Raw genomic sequence first — 19,584 nt, 5'->3', positions numbered from 1 at the left:
ACCAATATTATTTCAACATTTATCAGTACATTGAGACTTTCCTGTGTCATTATTTTCAATGTTGCTTAATAACTGTTATCCAAAACTCAAAAACTTTAGTCTCCTCTGGCTTCTAGTTCAGTTTCATGACACTGCTGTTATTTTCCAGCTCCTCATTTGCCCTTGGTCAGCTTCATTCTCCATTTGTGGGGTGTGAGTCACTTTGTTGTAAGAGCACATAAGGACGGATGGTCTATAAGGCAGAAGACATTGGTCAAAAGTACTTTTCCCTTTCTTCAATGAGTACTGAAGGCCTGGAAGAGAGCTACTACACATATAAATATGAAAGATGAGGGAATTTGGAACCAAAGCAGCATCAAGTTTATGATTTTCTTTATAATGATAATACCCATCAATAAGACATACCAATTATAAACCTTTATGTACATAATATTAGAGCTTCAAAATACATAAGGTAAAAACTGACAGAATTGAAGGAAGAAACACAATTCAACAATATTAGTTGGAGTATTTAATATTATAAAATAATAAATAAAATAACTAGGTAGAAAAATAACAAAAAAAATACATAAATGTTATAAACCCACTACGGTAACACAGATGAAAGATCATGTGGGAACATAGCAAGAAGGCAGCCATCTGAAAAAGAGAGAGGCTAGCTTCCAGAATGTCAATAAAATAAATTTCTGTTATTTAAGCTACCCAGTCTGATGTATTTTGTTAAGGCAGCCTTAGCAAACTAATACAAAGGACTTCAACTCAAGAGTCTGACCAGAGAGGACACAGTGCTAAACCAGTAGTCTAGAGTATTGTGGCTTCGATATTCACTCTCATTTGTCTTGATTTTTAAATATGAATGAGTCATTCTAATCTATATTGTTAATACCCATTTTTTATCCTTTAATTCCAGACAATTATACACAGCTATTTAAGCATCTAAAAGTCACCGTAGGTTCTGAGTAACTTGTGATAAGTTTTGTGTTGGCCCACAAATGATGAATCTCAGCCCACTCTTGGTTCTAGACCACCCATCCATTTTAAAAGGAATAAAATAAGAACATTCTGTATATCCATGACCTCAGAAGATCCGGCCCAACATTTTAGAAGAGTGCATAGGCAGCAGGTGAAATCTGAGAGCTTTTTGCCTATACCAATACAGAAATTAACTGTAAGAGAAAAATAAATGACTAAGCAATTGTGGTTTCAAAAAGAAAACACCACTTAATATCAATTCCAACCAATATGAAATATCTTTTTAATGTGCAACAAAAATCTCTAGAGCATTTATTCATGAGTCAGTAGGTATTCAGCTTCCTACACTCATCAGATTTTCTTTTATTTCTTTTAATTTATAATAACTGGGACACATTGCATTGAGGCATGTGTCAAAATTGTTGGTGATAAACATCACAGTAGCAAAGTTCCTACAATATACATTTCTTAAAAACTAAATTGGGCTTCTGATTTCAATTATTTTATTCTGTCAGAATTCAAAGTGCCTATAATGTCAATCAATTGAAAAGACTTCTGGTAGTATTGACAATTTATTCATCTATAAAGCAAGTAGAAATGTTATATTTAAAAAATAATAATAATAATACTAACCTAGCAAAAATAAAGGAAATACTCAAATGATAAGTACAAGACAGATATAAAAAATCCAAAACAAGATATCAAATATTAATGGCAGACATTAATCTTCTTTTGCTACTCCTGTTACACCTAAAGGTTTGGTTAGAATAGCTACTAAAAGTATAGGAAACAAAGCAGGACTCTGAAACTCAGAGCAATGAATAAATTCAGGACTACCTAAAACCAAGGTTAGACACTTGGTTGATGGGGAAGGGCAATATTTGATCTCCATCATTCACTACTGCAAACATCAATTTTGTGGAGGTCAAGGATTAAATGTCAGAAATAAAACTGCAAAATACTTTGGAAAATAAAGAAAAAACTCATTTTCTAAAGAAAAATATGCATAAATTTCACAAATTTTAATATTAGAAAATAGGAAAGACTTAAAATTATTAGGTTGGAACACAAATTAGGAATTTATATTAATAAAACAATATCCACAAAATTTAATATGAAGAAAGAGGCAAATAAAACATAGTGAAATAGGAAAGAAAGGTACAATAGAGTTTCAACTAATCTCCTCTTTACTCTCTTCCACCCTTCCCCCATGTAATCCCTGTCCATGAGTTCTTTTTCTTCTTCTTTTTTTTTTTTTTTTTTTTTTTTTTTTTTTTTTTTTTGACTCAATAGTGGTTTTAAATCCTTTTTTTCTTAGGCTGAATAGTGGATACATGGGTACTTCTCTCTATATATATATTCTCTCTATACATGTATACTACAAAATTCTTAACTATTAGCAATGTCAAAATAGTTTAAGACCAAAGTACTTAAATTTTTTATTTGATTTTTCAATAAATTATACATTCACAAAGTTCACCAATTAAAAAATGTAGAAAGATGAGAAGTGAACATTTCTTTCCCATTCTTGTTTAAATCCACTCAATTTCTAACTCTCCCAACAACCAATGTATTAAGCCCTTTACATTCTTCTGCATATACAAGCAAATGTGAACATTTATTTTTAGTTCCTTTTCCATGTTTTTACATTAAATATAACATATTCTATACAATATTCTATACCTTTTTTTCTTTCTGAATATATCTTAGAGATCTTATTTCAGTATATAAGTGTTCCCTCAGTTTTTTTAGATTTGTATAGTATTCTGGTTTAAGTTATCAGATCTGTGTAGTATCTTTTCCATGTGTATGTCATATTTTTTTACATTATTTTCCAATTTTTGTTCATGCAATTATCCTTTGAATACCCTTGGAAGTATATTTAAATATATTCTATGCAATATTTCTCATGTGTGTGAGTACATTTCAAGGATAAATTTTCAAAAGTGGAGTGGCTAGGTCAAAGTCCACTTCCTTTTATAGTTTTGATAGATATTGATACTGCCAAATTGCCATCTGTCTCAAAAGCAATGTAAAGCAGCACTTATTTCCCTTTTGCCTCCTGGAAAGAGATTATGCCATCACCCTACTTCATAGTTTGAGTTTCTACTTCCCTCATTTGGAGTATGGGGTAGCATCTTTTCATATTTTTAGAGAAACTATATTTTCTTTCCTATGAACCATTTGCTTATATCAGCTGCTAATTTTTCTTTTTTTCTTTTTTCTTTTTTCTGACCAATTTCTAGAAACCTTTAAAAGTAATAAAAATTTTATGTTCCCCAATTTTTCACTTGTCTTTTGACTTAGCTTATAATTTTTTCCATGCAGAAATTTTTGAATTTTAGTTATTCAAATTTATCTTTTTTTTTTCTTTTTGGAATTTAAATCATAGATATAAAAGCCTCTGTTCCAAAATTATCAAAGCATTCCTTCATGCTTTCTACTGATTCTTCAATAGTTTACTGGTTTTTATTTGAACTTTTAATGCATTTGAAATTTATCATACTATACAGTATGACATATGGAGCTATACTGTTTTTAATCCTAATTTATTTTCTCCTAGAGAAATAATATTTAAAGTAGATTACTCTCAATTTAGAATACAATAATACTATTGTTTTAAGACAGTGCATTATTTTAAGAGAGTAAGATTCTTTGTAACATTTATATTCTCAGTATGGGCCTAATACAGTATTTTCACACATTATTTTAAAAGCCATGAAAAAGCAGTTAAAACAGGTCAAATGATAATGGCTAAATAACTTCAAAGCCATTCTTGCCCAAATTCAACAATAGCCATGCTGAGATAGCCTCAGGCATAATCTGAAGCAGAGTCAGTCCTTTTACTCCCTTCTGAGTTGAATTAAATACTTTTGTTTACTTAGATTAACTGATTAAGATCCATTATCAAAAGGCTTTCTCATTCATCTTCTAATCAAAAGCAATTATCATTTCTTTCCTCATCCTCTTCTTTTCCTTTGCTTTTCTAGTAAAAGCGACTACACAGGCAGGTTCTCCTAATTTGACTTCCAATATTAGAAAAATAATTGTCTTTTAACTTCCTGTAATTTTTTAGCATTGGAATTAACTAGGGTAATCAATGAAAAACAATTTACTATGGTTTCCAGCTCAAACTAACTTTTCATCAGAAGAATCTTAGAGTCTCTCCAAAAGTAAGTATAAACCTTTTGTATGATATAGGGCCTAATCATCTTAGAGTAACTTCCAAAGATAAAGCTCAAAATTGATGAGATAGAGATTCAATTTGAGGAAGAGGAGGACATACTTCTTGATTCATGATTATATCATCATCATCATTGAGAGAAAAATTCCCCCTTTTAAGATAAATAACAAAATGATGTTCCCATTAAGAAAAAATGCATACTGCTTGGCTACTATATAACTTGCAGAAATAAATTAAGATCTTCGTGCAATCTTTTTGGATATGCTACTAAATTCTAGGCATGATTCAAGGCACCAATAACACAATAGTAAACAAGATAGACAAACTACCCTGCCTGTGTAAAGTTCACATTCTATTAGGGAAAAGGTATAAAATAAAATAGGTAATCTATGTGGTATATTAGAAGGTGATAAAATCTGTAGAGGAGCTGAAACTGGTTTGGCTCATTGGATAGAGAGTCGGCCTGCAGACTGAAAGGTCCCAGGTTCGATTCCTGTCGAGGGCATGTACCTTGGTTGCAGGCAAATCCCTAGTAGGGGGTGTGCAAGAAGCAGTTGATCGATGATTCTCTCATGGATGTTTCTAACTCTCTATCCCTCTCTCTTCCTCTCTGTAAAAAATCAACAATATATATATATATATATATATATATATATATATATATATATATATACATATATACATATATACACATATATATATATATATTAAAGCTGTGGAGGAAAAATAGGACAGAAAAGGAAAATATATTAAAAAAAAAAAAAAAAGATATAGCCATGTATTTATAATAGGCAGATCTAGAGAGTTCTAAGAAGGTGATATTTGAGCAAAGATCTAAAGGAGATGAAGAAATAAGTCAAGAGAATATCTGGGGAAAGAGACAGAAGGAACAAAGTGCAAGTTCTGATGTAGAGGGATGCTCAGTGAGTTCTGAGAATAGCAAGGATGACAATTTGGCAAGAGAATAAAAGGAAAATGTTTTTTAAGATATTATCTAAATAGGGTAGTGAAGGCCTGCTGTAGGGGTGGCCTAGAAGGGGTCAATGGAGGGAAAAGGGGACATATGTAATTCTTCCAACAATAAATATTTTTAAAAAGTGAGATCTAAGAAGAGTCAGGGGTGAGAGGGTGTATTATTTAGGACTTTAGAAGCAATAAATTAAAGTATTAAATAATTACATTTGCATTGTAGAGGCAAAAGTGCCAACTCAATTAAAAAAATGTTATTCTGTTATATGGTGCTTACTAACTTCATATTATCCCTCTTCGTACTCCATTATAAGGCTTTGGTTGGTACTCTGGCTACAGATTTTGAGGAGTGAAATCATCTAAGTTTACTCTTGTTAACATATTGTAACTTGACTCAAGGGGCCCCAGGTCAAAGCAAGGAGACTAGTTTTCAAATTAAAATATTCCAGATAGAGAATGTTAAAGTCTTGGTTCAAAAGATAGTGTGAAAGAAATGGTCTGAATAAGGATATACATGCTTTGAAGAAGAGCCAACAGTATCAGCTAGTTGATTGGATGTAATTTTTAAGATCAGAAGGAGAAGATGACTACAAAGATTTAAACCTAGACACTTGAAAGTTAGAGTTTAACAGTGAGATAAGAAAGCTAAAGAGGAAGCAGGTTGAAGATAAAGGAAAAAAAGTTTGGTTTTGTAAATGTTGAATGTGAAATGTCCATTAGACATCAAAATAAAAATGTTTTGATATATGAATTCAAATGCAAAGATAATTACCAGTCTTTTCTATGAATCCCATATACAAAAACAAAAACATTTAATAAGTGTCTGGTACTAAATCTTGTCATGATGTATTTTTAAATTTTTAGGTTAGAATTTATAAATCAGCATGCAAATATTTTAATACTATCCAACAGAGTGAATTGTGTTTATATCCACATAATGTAGTATTTCTTTTTTTTTTTTTTTTTTTTTTTTTTTATAAAGTATTTATTGTGTTTATATCCATATAATGTAGTATTTCTTAAAAAGCAACAAAGTGTTTATGGTTTCTGTCTGGTACCTTTATGGTTCCAATTAGGAAAAAAAAGGAGGGGGGGGAGCAAGCTTGTTTTATTTTTAGAGGCGATGCAAGGGTTTGTGATGCTGCTGTGCAAAGACAGACCATCACATCCTCACGTCCTCTTCTCGTTGGCCAAGTATTTAACTCCTGATAATAGAAACCATGGTTTTTAAGAATATTTTTCTATATTTATAATTAATAATGCCATTTCAGAGGGGAGGGGAGCGGGAAGAGATCAACCAAAGAATGTGTATGCATATATGCATAACCCATGGACACAGATAATAGTGCAGGGAAGTACTAGGAAGAAGGGGGAGCTGTAAGGGGTCAATGGAGGAAAAAGGGGAACACCTGTAATACTCTCTACAATAAAGATAACTTAAACATATAGTACTCTATAATGCCCTTTTTTGTGAAAAGAAGTGAAAGCCCTATCTGTGGCTTCTCACGCAACCTCGGGTTGTCCTGCGTTGATTTCCCCTCAGGATGCTTATGTAGTCTCTGCTAGGAATGTGGGCTCCTCCTGTATGGCTTTAGGAAGAGGTGGCCATAATGATTCTTGTTTCCCTCAAACACTTTGAATGGGAAAACCATCTGCGTCTGAGCCGAAGAAGGTCTATTGTAGAGGGTCCTCGTTAAGTGACTCTTTACCCTTGTTAGATGATATTTTTCTCACCCACAGGTAAGATAAGTGAGAAAAAGCTCGCAGCAGATACAATACATATTTATTGAGTGAGCATTCTTTCTTCCAGTCAAGTGCATATTTTTATTTTCCTTCATATTTTGAACCGGGGTTATTTTGAACAAGATTTATTGAAACCAATGCTTTATGTAATTCAAATTTCTGAGTGTAGTCACTTGTCTCATCCAATAATTTTATGCGATGTGAGGAAATAATATTTTGTCTACTGGCCATTCTCGTTGCTATATGCAACTTAAAAGTTAACTTATTTCCCTTGTCTAACCAGCTTTGAAAGCTTGTCTAGAATACTGTAAATATCATCTTGATAAAATGAACTGTGCTTTCACATTTAACCGCCATGCATTCAAACATCAAAAAATGTAGTATATCCTCACCTAAAAAGCTAACTACATTTTCTCTCAGAACAAAGTTATTGTCTGTTTGAGAAATATCCATTTCACAGATGCAACAGATTCAGTACTACCAAACTGAGCATTCACCATATGCAAAATAAATTATTTTTTAAAACAGAAATGTGTACTTATTTAAAAATGCTATTACACTATTTATGATAATGTATGGAAATAAATATGTTCCTCAAAAGGTCAAACATATTTGAGCTAAATAGTACTGTGCTCAGTATTCTTATCAAAGAAAGACTTGTATAATTACTTCTTAGACATCTTGTTTTTTTCTGAAAGTTTTGAAAACAAAAACGACTTGATCTTTGAATTTTGCTTATCTTGAAACTGAAGAACTGGATTAGAAACAAAATGCTTTGCACCTGTTATCTGTAAACCCATTACATATACTCTATTGCAATTTTTTCAAAATAGTTGAGGACTGATTTCACTCTTGAAACTTTTAAAATTTATTTCATTATTCATCTATGCCCCTCTCATTTACCACAAGAAATAATTTTGACAGAATAAATGAATTGAAATCATTAAGGACAAAAAATATTTGAATTGAAACTAAGTCAAATACTGACCAAACACCTTCTAAATTGTAACAATGCCCTTTATGTACTATAAAAGTGCATTTTAAGTCCTATACTTATTTGGTTCCTAAATATTTTTTTTTAATTTCAACAGTACCACTTGCACTCCTCCTTCTAAGAAAAATTCACAACTTTGCATGTTTAAATCCACAGAATTGCTGTTTTATATTGTTTCCTACACCCCAGGAGAATAAATTCCTACACTGAACACAGAAGACACTTCATAGTATTATCTCCACGTGTGGGATTAATTTATGGATGTTTACAAAATAACTTGATTTCATGAAAGAAAATTATATTCTCTATTCCATTAAGATCATAATATAATAATGTTTCAAGGCCAAATGTCCTTTTATATTTTCACTTATTTGCCCCATTTCAAAAAGTAAGTAGTGCTGAATAGTTTCAATAACAGATTAGAAAGCAGATTTTTCAACCAAAACCAAATATTTTTCACTCCTAAACATAATTATACACCATGAATATTTAGTCAATTTCCTACTTTTGTTCCAATGTATTTTATATTACCTGCTGATTCTTACATAGTCTAATGGCCTCATAAATTTAAAATACACCACCATTTTCAGGCTTTATCTCTATTTAGTACATATAACATGGAATATATGCCTATTATCTTATTGATGTAAACAAATATAAATACTATATCCTAAAATACAAATACCATGCCAGAGCTCTGCTCATTTTATTTTGTGTGTTGAAAATCATTCTGAAATATCCTCATGTATGATGGCAATTTTTCAAGTAATTACATTAATACACACAAAATAAGAAGCAAAGAGATAAATTATTAACCAGACCAATTAGACATTTAGATAAAACAATAGAAGAGTGCATAGTCTCTCAGCAGGTTTTCCTGATACAACTTTTCTAAAGGGCCATGGACATGTCCATAAACCTTTATGTTGTTTCTAGAAGAAAATGCAGTCTGTCCCTGAAGTCTAAGGGTTTCTTATTTTAAAATATATATTTCTTTATTGATTTCAGAGAGGAAGGGAGAAGGAGAGATAGAAACATCAATGATGAAGAGAATCATTGATCGGCTGCCTCCTCCTACACACCCCACTGAGGATCAAGCCCACAACCCAGGCATGTACCCTTGGCCGGAATCGAACCCAGGACCCTTCAATCCACAGGCCGATGCTCTATCCACTGAGCCAAGCAGGCCAGGAATAAGGGTTTCTTTTTGTGAAAAGAAATATGTTCCTGGATATCTGAAACAACTTTCAATTTTCTTGATGCATGAGAGACATTTCTGTTCCCTCAAGAATATTACAGATACTTCAAATATTTAACAATGCGACCTAGTTTACAATATTGAGAACCTAGCTGTTTGGTTTTTCTGCTTATGAATATATGAATTTTCAGTATTGTAAAGTAAACAAGCACTTTATATGAAAAGACTTAAAGAATGGCTGTGCCTACAATTATGCAAACTATTACTGAAATAGAAGAACTAATGCATGCCCACTTCAAAAACTTGCTTGCAAAACTCTATTTAATACTTGTACATTATGTTAGCATAGTGCCAGGTTTGTCAATGTGTTCAAGTTACCACATTGGATTTATACAATGAAGACTTACACTATATGGGAATGCTCACAGCAAGGCCTCAAATATCCTTCTTCAAATGATATCTATATTTCGCCCTTACTTTTTGGAAGAGAGTACAAATAGAACCCATATTCTAGTATCACTGCTTTATCCCATTTTTAAAGAGGCATTTTTTCATATTTCCTAGAGTATATCTTCATGGTAATCTCTTTAAAATGTCAGTCAAAAATGTGTGCAACTATCACTGATAACATAAGAGACGTTATTTATTCTTAAAGGAGCTTTGAAAGTAGCTGCTCCTGAAATATCAAAACAAACAAAAAAGAATATACAAGAATACAAGATAGAGCCGAAGCCAGTTTGGCTCAGCGGTGGAGCGTCTGCGGACTGAAGGGTCCCAGGTTCGATTCCAGTCAGGGGCATGTACGTTGGTTGCGGGCACATCCCTGGTAGGGGGTGTGTAGGAGGCAGCTGGTCGATGTTTCTCTCTCATCGACATTTCTAGCTTTCTGTCTCTCTCCCTTCCTCTCTGTAAAAAATCAATGGGATATATTAAAAAAAGAAGAAAAAAGAATACAAGATAGAGCAGGGTGGGTAGGAGAAATGAACTACTGGCCTATTCCAAATAAAATGTGATAATTCTTTGATGTTGATGTCAACATATTTTTAGGAAGAAAATACTTTAAAAAAAAAAAAAAAAAAAATAAAGAAAGAAAGAAAGAAAGAAAGAAAGAAAGAAAGAAAGAAAGAAAAGAAAAAAAAAAAAAAAGAAAAGAAAAGAAGCATAGCACTTAAAAATAGAGACAAATTCATTAGGGCAAATAGTCTAGTGTTTGTGTGTCCGTGTGTGTGAGTGGAAGTGTACTATCACAATTAAATTGAAATATAGGGTTGCTTATTTGCTAAGTTATGTAACAAACAGACACAACTATCGATACAAGACATGGCAGGAGAGGGAAAATCCTAAACAATGTTAGTAAGCTGAGGGGAAATTTTATGAAGTTGGCCAAATATCCCTGGACTATGCAGCTTCTAACACATTCCTGGAAAATGAGTTACAGACTGATCTAGATCTAGCTAGTTCAAAAGGCATCATTGAAGAAAAAAAAAGGCATCATTGTTATAATTTTGTTCATTCATTTTAAAATATATTATACATTCCAGCCAATCCTAAATTGCTTATTTGAAGAACAGGTAAGCAGCCTTGCCTCTGCAGAATTTCCAAACATAGGGCAGGGAGACAGTGTGAATGATACTTATAATTTGATAAGTATAGACCTAAACAATATGCCTTCTGACTTAATTTTCATATGACACCAGTCTAATGATAGGGGAAAGAATCTGGCTATGCCAATTGACATCTGAAGCTGGTAGAATTCTACAAATTGGCAATAAATGAAAAAAAAATGAATGAGAATGAAAAGCTCACTGCCTTCTGTACTTACAATAGTTTCTACTTTATTCCAATGCATCATGTTGCCTAACACTTGCTTCTCTAGCATATAAAGTTCAAGGCTGTAAAATGTATGTTAGGTTAGAAAGCGGTAAACACACCAATGGTCAGGGATCTTATAAAGATAAGAGTTGCTGTGGCTTTCTATTCCCAGTTCATTCCCATCTCTATGATATTTATAGGTGGAGCAGAATACCTTTGAGTCATTCTTTTTCCACACTTGACTGGAAGTTGGCATTTGTAAGGGATCTTTCATTTATGTATATTTATGTATGTTTACAAATATTAGACTGTCCACTGGTGATACTGCAATTGATGTACTTATCAATAATCTTGAGATTATTGACTGTAGAATTATCACTGAAAATTTTTAAGTTTTTAGCAAAAAAGAATGTAAAGGCTGCTACATGACTTTATTTCTGTTGGTTTCCAAAAGTTCCTTGAAATAGTTTTCTTTCAAAAAAATATTTTAATGGTGAGTTCTCAATCTCAAAAATTACCACTCTGAAGAGGTGGTAAAAATTTTGCTTTCTTCACACTGGAATTTGAAATTTAAAGTAAGATTTTTTTAAAAATGTGCTATAATTGCAGAATTTTTACAAAATAAAAAATTTCAGTAACATAAGGATTCCAAGTCTATATTTAACGTATAATATGCTATCTCAGATGCCCTCAGATGCTTCCAGTATGTCTCCTGGATGCAATGTGTTCTATCTTTTCTGAAAAGAAAATGTGTACTTTTTATAGGATCATTAGGATAATTAACTTGAAATTGAGAAAAACTATGAATCACTGTTGATCACTTCATACTGCCCACACTAAGTTGAGACCTATTGCTTTGAAAAAACATATTTCACTAAAATGGGCACAGATTCAAGAGTACACTACAAATTTAGAATTCCCTTAAATAGGTTCACTAAAAGTCTGTTTCACTATGCCTCATTTTCATTACCTTTAGAAGAAGTGGTTTTCCAGAGTTAGCATCTCATGTAATATCTCTATCATCTCTAAGACCATTGAATATGGATGATTTGTTTCCTAAGCCTGTCATATCAATGATTTATTAGAGCTCAGTAAAAATATGTGTTTGTGAATATACATTTTTGACCCAGTGAAAAATAATTGAAAATTAGCAGTCAAAACACTGTGTATGAGTTCTCTTTCTCCTGGTCAGAGTTTTGAGGGGAGAATGTTCTTAAAATAAATCAGACAGGGATTCAGTGGGGGGAGGGGGAGTGTCTTGAATAAAGGGTATATTGTGAAGACAGCATTTTTTTTTTTTTAAATCTACTCTCAGAATTTCACATCTTACTTTGGGGAATATATTATTTTACAAGACTCCAGGAATTAAACAATATGTAAGAGTTTAAGTGTTCAATTTACCAGATTATCTGCCATTCCTGTCTCCAAAATGTAAGGCCAGTGATAGTCACTAGAACACATTTTCTGTAAACTGAAAATCACTAGACAGGAAATACATTTATCATAATTTCCTATAGTGCCCATTAAAAGTACATTTAAATATGACAGCGGTTCAGAGAAAAACAATGAAACATCACAATGAGAGCTGAAATATGGCTTCATAGGAAACAGGGCTTCATTCAATTAGCTTTGATTATGTAAGTCTTTTATTTTTGTAATAGTTCACATCACTGGCATGAACTCATGGGCCAAACTTTTCCAATTTCAGTTATTACCAAAATGTACAAACTTGACATAAAGTTTACATTGTATTTACAAAGAACTTGGCACTTACAGGATAAATTATTCACTTTTTAATCCAGACTAGGGCCCCCAGGGTTCAGGCAAATGGGAAAGACTCCTGGTGCCTTATAATATAGTATGCTACATGGACAAGAATAAATAAGTTTCCAGCTGATAATTCCTCCATAGTGCTGTCCCTGCTGCTGAAAACAAGTACCTTTCATTTCTCATCCATGGGGAGTGGAGAGCAGGTATCAGTCCAGAGAGAGCAAAGGTTGCATGTTTTCTTCTTCATTTTTATCCATGCGTTTGAGGACTGTAGGATCCACTACTGATTGGGACCTGGAAATGTTAAAGCCAATGTTAGTGAGCTATCACCAAATGATCACATTCCTTCTCTCTCTTTTCTCCATTATTGCTGCTCTCACTGAAGCAGATTATCTCCCTTTTCATCAAGGGATTTATAAACTGAGAATGCTACACATTCAGAGGGAGAGAGACACTTTCGATGGGTTTTTGGATCCGAGGAAACAATCCCCTCTGGCCTCTAAATGGAATACTCAACAGCAAAGGGTCCTAAATACACAGAATAGGCTTAAGTTCTTTAAATATATATATAATTATTGAATTCAGAGAGGAAGGGAAAGGGGGAGAGAGAAAGAAATATCAATGATAAGACAGAATTATTTTTCAGCTGCCTCCTGCATGCCCCACACTGGGGATTAAGCCCACAAACCAAGCAAGTGTCCTGACCAGGAGTCAAACTGTGACCTCCTGGCTCATAGGTCAATGCTCAACCTCTTGAGCCACACTGGCCAGCCAGGCAATAAGTTCAAGTTCTTTGAGATGGGGACTTTCTACTGTAAGACAGATGTATTCCAAATGGGAAATTATTACAGTAAAATTATTGTTATGAGATCTAAACTAAAAATGATAGGAGCCTTGAGTTCTGTTTTAAAGAGATCTTTGAAACACATTTAATGTAAATGTGCATGTTTGAACCAACACTTTTTATTTTTCATGATCACATTAGGAAAAAAGTCAAAATTCAAATGTGAGTTTTGTTCAATTTCCCATTAGATAACTTGAATAAATAATTATTCTTAAAATTTTGTGAAATGTTTTAAGACTTTTAAAGAGTTAAAACACAAGAGGCTTGGTGAAAATGACAAAGGTATTAGGAAGTACAAATTGGCTGTTAGAACAGAGTCACAAGGATGTCAAGTACAGCATTGAAAATATAGTCAATAGCCGAAACCGGTTTGGCTCAATGGATAGAGTGTCGGCTTGGGGACTGAAACGTCCTGGGTTCGATTCCGGTCAAGGGCATGTACCTTGGTTACGGGCATATCCCCAGTAGGGGGTATGCAAGAGGCAGCTGATTGATGACTCTCTCTCATCTATGTTTCTAACTCTCTATCTCCCTTCCTCTCTGTACAAAATCAATAAAATATATTTTAAAAAAGAAAATATAGTCAATAATAGTCAATATATAATCAATTATAGTTCATATATAGTCAATATATGTGGTGTCAGGTGGGTGCAACATTTATTGGGGGGGTGCTTTATAAGTTATACAAGTGTCTAACTTGCTTATATAGTACATAAAGCACTTAAAAAAATTAAAGTTATGTTAAAACCCCTCTTGTTTCAACAGCAGCTCTTTATGACCAGGAAAGCAAATACTGTGAAAACCCCTTCCACATGCCTTTGATAGCAGGTGGGAATTATATATTAGGAAACAACATAAAGCGGGCAAGGAGGAGAGTTAATGAGACATGCTACTGTGGGGGCAGGAAGCTGCCGTCCTAATAGCTGCAGCATTAAGGAAGCAGCTGCCCTTCTACAATTCTCCGCGGCAATGAATTTTCCCCCCGCTGCTGCATTCCAGCCAATTGGCTATCGCTGTGCCTCTTAGCAGACCTCATTAACTTTCATACAGAAAGACTATCAGCTAAACTACAACTGCACATGCTAATGAAAAAGAAAAGCAATGGAACTAATTGTCAAAGCAAAAATAATTACGAGATTAACTGATAAAGTCAGTCCTTCACTTAAACAAACTTAAATTCCTTTCCAAAAAGAGAAAGGAAGGTGGGAATGCTGAAACAGGGAGGTCTTAGTTCCTAACTCATTTTTACCATTTTATCTCAATGCTAGGTATTAGATGCCTAGGTCAGGAAGGAAATTGACCAGAGTTGAACGTGTGTGTGTGTGTGTGTGTGTGTGTGTGTGTGTAGAGAGAGCAGGATAGAAGGGGACCCAGAGGGAGGAAGGGTAACAATAATAATTTACCTTGGAAATACATTTTAGTATTGCTCAAAATATTTAGTCATCAGACCTTTAAAACTGTTTTTCTTAGACAATTAAAAAATTGATTTCCCAAGATTACTCCATACTAAAACATGCATAGTTTTATTTACTGCCCTGCACTAAAGTACTGGCTTGATACTGTTACCCACTGCACTATACATTCCATGAGCAGGGACTTTATCAGTGTCTTTCCTGCTGCAAATACAATGTGTTCCCTAGGCTGTTATACAGTAGGATCTCAATATTTTAACTTCTAATCAATAAATTGTTTCCATAGTGGGGGGAAAAAATCGGTCTTAAGCATTCAAAATGAATAGCAATTTATCCTGTGGAGAAATTCTTAACAGAAAATGTATTTTTAAATTCTCATAAAGTTAAGTCTATTATATAAATCCTAACAACATTCAAGGGATACACACCAAAGCTCTTCAGAAAGTACAAAGGACACAAGCATTTGCCAAAATGTTTTGTGGCCGAGACCGGTTTGGCTCAATGGATAGAGCGTCGGCTTGGGGACTGAGGGACCCGGGTTCGATTCCGGTCAAGGGCATGTACCTTGGCTGCGGGTGTATCCCCAGTAGGGGGTGTGCAAGAGGCAGCTGATCGATGACTCTCTCTCACCGATGTTTCTAGCTCTCTATCTCTCTCCCTTCCTCTCTGTACAAAATCAATAAAATATATTTAAAAAAAAAAAAAAAAAAAAAAAAAAAATGTTTTGTGAAAACATATATCTCACACACACACACACACACACACACACACACACAATCTTTTAAATCTTTATGTTCCTTGACTATTTGTTAAAAGTATCAGAGGATATGGTAACTTTAATAACATTTGAAATTATAGTGGGCTATACCATCTGGGATTACCGTATTTTTCGGACCATAAGACGCACTTTTTTCCCCCCAGAAGTGGGGGGGGAAAAGTCCCTGTGTCTTATGGTCCAAATATAGCCTACACATATACTTTTAAAAAAAAGTTTTTTTACTTGCCCGGCTCTGTGTGGTCTCTGTGTGCTTGCCCGGCTCTAAAATGGTTCTAAATGCTGCTGTTTACTTTACAGGGTTGATTACATGTGTTTATGACTGTGATGTTGGGTTTTAATGCACATAAAATATTTTAGGACACTATTTGTTTCAGAATCTTTTTTTCTTCATTTCCCTTCTCTAAAAACTGGTGCGTCTTATGGTCCGGAGCGTCTTATGGTCCGAAAAATACGGTAAGTTCCTACTTTGCTTTCATCATGCACTGCAGATGTAAGAATGGCCCCACTTGTGCAACCATTCCTTAATAAAACAAGCCAGGCAAAAACCATTTCCAGTTCAGATGATTAAGATTTTGGGGGAGGGGGGGAGTTTAATTGGCCCAAGTGTACTATTATTTTAATCCAACGAAATTGCTATTATTTTAGTTCTCTTATACAAAACAAAGGGTTATTAGTGCAGGATCATAAGATAATGAATTGGTCTATTTCAGCTGCAATAGAGGGCGTTGTCCGTCCTGAAGTCATAGGATATCTCAACAGCCCACACACAGCCTCTGTTGTCTTTGCCATAACTTTTATTTTTTACTAAAACAAATAATTTAAATTTAACTGTCCAGGTATTACTAGTTCATTTATTATGCATCTATTATAGCAATATTGTACTACATCTTAGAGTTTTAAGAGGCTAGATTTTAGACAAACAAGATTCCAGTTCTGCTATTTGCTATCTCTGTGACTGTGGGAAGGCTACTTAAACTTCCTAAAAGTTTGTTCTCATTATCTATAAAATGGGAAACATAGCACCCACATCATAGAGATATATTGAGGATCAAATGCAATAATTCATTCATAAGCACAAGCACAAATTCTGGCAGATAGCACATGGTAGCAGTTAAGGAAATTATGTATGGAATACTATTGCTTGTGTTCCCATATTAGTTTCACTACTTTGTAGCTATGTGACATGGGAAGTTACTTACCTTCTCTGTATTGGGTCTCCTCATTAATAAGTTTGGGCTAGTACTACCTTATTAGTTGTTTAAAGAAGCAAAGGAGTATATACATATAAATAAATAACATTAGTTAAGTTTTGGAAGGTAGTAGCAATAGATGTTAAATATTGTTCAATAAAACTGAAAGTCGTATTTGTATAATAGTATTGGTGCTCAAGGCAGGCACTATCCTAGGTATTAGAGATACGAGGTCAAAGACACTTGCCCAGTTTAAGGCACCCTCAATCTACTGAACTTTGTGTCTTATCACGTGACTATGCTATTCCTCCACAATTTTACACAGGGGGAGAGAGTCTTCTTCCTACACATCTAGCTAAGTTCACCCAACAGAAGAATTATCTACAACTGTTTTGTAAAGGAATGATTTTTCTTTCTCTGAGTATGACATAAATCTGAAAAAGAAAATAGAGAAGTGGGGAACTGCCATTTCCTGAGATGGAGAAGATGAGAGTCAGTAAAATAACTTTCTTAATCTCATTCTTAGAGAAGTTTTCAAATAGAATAAGAGCTTCATGTGATACAAAGCCTACACCAAACAAAGGAGGTCTTAAAACATAAGCAGCCCACATCAGAAGCAAGAAACTCAGGGCAGGGAGTTCCATGTGCTGTGAGCCAAGTGTGCAGGGAACAAAATGGCCTAATTAATTGAAGGAAAGAAACCTCGATCCATAAAGACTTCAAAAGGTGGATAGACTGAGCCAAATCTAACAAGATGGTATAATCGATTAAAGTAATGTGCTTGGAGGAAAAAGCTATACTTAGAAATAGAGAATTATGAGAATTTAGAAAGAGACGTACTAGTTTTAGGCAGTACAATATGAGTCAGCAATGTGCTCTGGCTTCCTGAACAAAACAACAACAGAAACAAGAGGCCAATGACACCTACACTGTAAAGCCAGAATTCTGGAACCTCAGTGCAAGCAGTAACAGTGTCAGGTGTAACCTGTTCAGTTCTCAACATGGCACTTAAAGGGGCCACTGACAGATAGCAGAGGACGCCTTTATGTCTCAGCTAGTATACCTAGTGAGCACCCTAGGTGCCAGGCCCTACTCCACGTACTAGGGATGCAGAAGGGAACAGGGTAGACAAAGTCACTGAAGTCTCCATGCAGCTTACACTGGGAAGTTGGGTATAAAATTAAATAAAATAAGGCACTTCATTGACTGGTAAATGAGGAAGAAGTAGAACTGATTAGGACCTGGTGATTGAGAAAGGTCAAAAGACCTCTTCAGTAGATGACCTTTGCCAGGGCCAACCATTGGACACTGTAGGAAAAGACCATTCCAACCAGAGGTGACAAGTATAAAGACCCTTAGATAGGAACAAGATGCAGAGGCTGAAGGAGGATAATAAAGGATGTTTTGTCTGAAAGGTAGGAGAGAAAAGAAAAGGTAAACAAACAGAAAAGAGAGGTAGGCAGGATCAGATCATGTAGCACAATGTAAGCCCCAATATCGAGTTGATTTCATATTGTATAATCAGCTTTATGCTTAGTGGAGAAATTAAAGCAGGAGATGTCATTGGCCTTTTCTTTCTCTCCAAGGAGAGGTAGAGCAGCCTAGAGAGAGGAAGACATCACACACACACACACACACACACACACACACACACACACACACACACACACAGTAGTAACAGCAAAGAGAGAGGCCAGCTCAGAGAACTGCAATGTCACTGCATGAGTCAGAGCAGTGACAGGCCATAAGGCTTTCATCAGGGAAGGATGCAAGACAGTGTTTGGGATGACATGTAAGATGCTGTTGGGTCCTGCCTGAGCTAGGGGAGGAGAGACTTGCAAGAGCTATAGGGTGTTTTTTTTTCTGTGATGGGACATGAACCAATAATAATAATTGTTACATTTTTCACATGAACCCTGGGCTGGTGTGGCCTGCGAGAACCTGGGAATTAGATATTGTCTATGAGCTACGGAATGCAAACTCAGTTATACGTCTGTGCATGTCTGGCAACTCCTCACCCTCTATAGCTGGATGATGGCTGGGTGTACCTTGTATCCACACTGAATACAAAACACCTAGGAACATGCCTATCACAGATCATATCTTCAATAAATATGCACTGATTGAAAGAAAACAGTCATAAGAATACTGTGAGAGTCAAAGCAGGGAGTTTGACTCAGCAGTGAATTTTATAAAGATTAAAGCTGTAAGGAAGTAGAATGCTTTACCCCAGAAATGTCTAAACCTTAAAACAAAAACTTGGCAGAAATATTGTAAAGAGAACATAAGCTTTGATATTAGTGTTTGAAAGGGCTGTGTGTGTGTGTGTGTGTGTGTGTGTGTGTGTGTGTTTGCGTGTTTGCTATGAATCCCTTTCTTCAAATGAAATATTACTCTGAAATCTAATAAACTGCTTAGGAAAAAAGTCATTTTCATTGCAATGGAGATGGGCACCATCCCCATCCCTCCTGCCTGCGAAACCCAACTTAGAACTCTGAAGCGTAGTTTGAAAAATCGCTGGATTTAGTGACTTCTAAGGGCCCTGCTAGATTATCTGTGAATCTTCAACAACACTGAGTTCAGGTTAGCTCAAATGACTCTCTTTGACTCAAACTTCCAAGACACCCAATCATGGGGGCGTAAAATGCTTTAGAATCTCACCAAACATCACCTTCAACAATATAAAACCTGAGGTTAGACCTGGGCAGCCTCTGCCCT

At 34.7% G+C, this 19,584-nt stretch overlaps 1 protein-coding gene and 1 long non-coding RNA gene across 2 annotated transcripts in view; one reads left to right on the top strand and one right to left on the bottom strand.

The window, feature by feature from the left end:
* The first annotated feature begins 6,122 nt into the window (after positions 1–6,122).
* Positions 6,123–9,162, top strand: LOC123651388. Its single transcript, XR_006740064.1, has 2 exons — positions 6,123–8,830; positions 9,049–9,162. It is a non-coding gene; the product is annotated as an uncharacterized LOC123651388 (long non-coding RNA).
* Positions 9,163–12,495: 3,333 nt separating this feature from the next.
* CLVS2 (clavesin 2) overlaps positions 12,496–19,584 on the bottom strand; it is a 60,092-nt gene continuing 53,003 nt past the window's right edge. The window contains exon 5 of the mRNA XM_036414765.2: positions 12,496–12,936. Coding sequence (XP_036270658.1) covers positions 12,849–12,936 — 88 coding nt within the window. The 3' untranslated portion in view covers positions 12,496–12,848. The remainder of the gene's footprint in view (positions 12,937–19,584) is intronic.

Source organism: Pipistrellus kuhlii, unplaced genomic scaffold, assembly GCF_014108245.1.
Source record: "Pipistrellus kuhlii isolate mPipKuh1 unplaced genomic scaffold, mPipKuh1.p scaffold_m20_p_5, whole genome shotgun sequence".
In the NCBI taxonomy this organism is placed as follows: domain Eukaryota; kingdom Metazoa; phylum Chordata; class Mammalia; order Chiroptera; family Vespertilionidae; genus Pipistrellus; species Pipistrellus kuhlii.
The sequence above is the reverse complement of the archived record's forward strand: the minus strand, read 5'-3'. Positions and strand labels throughout refer to the sequence as shown.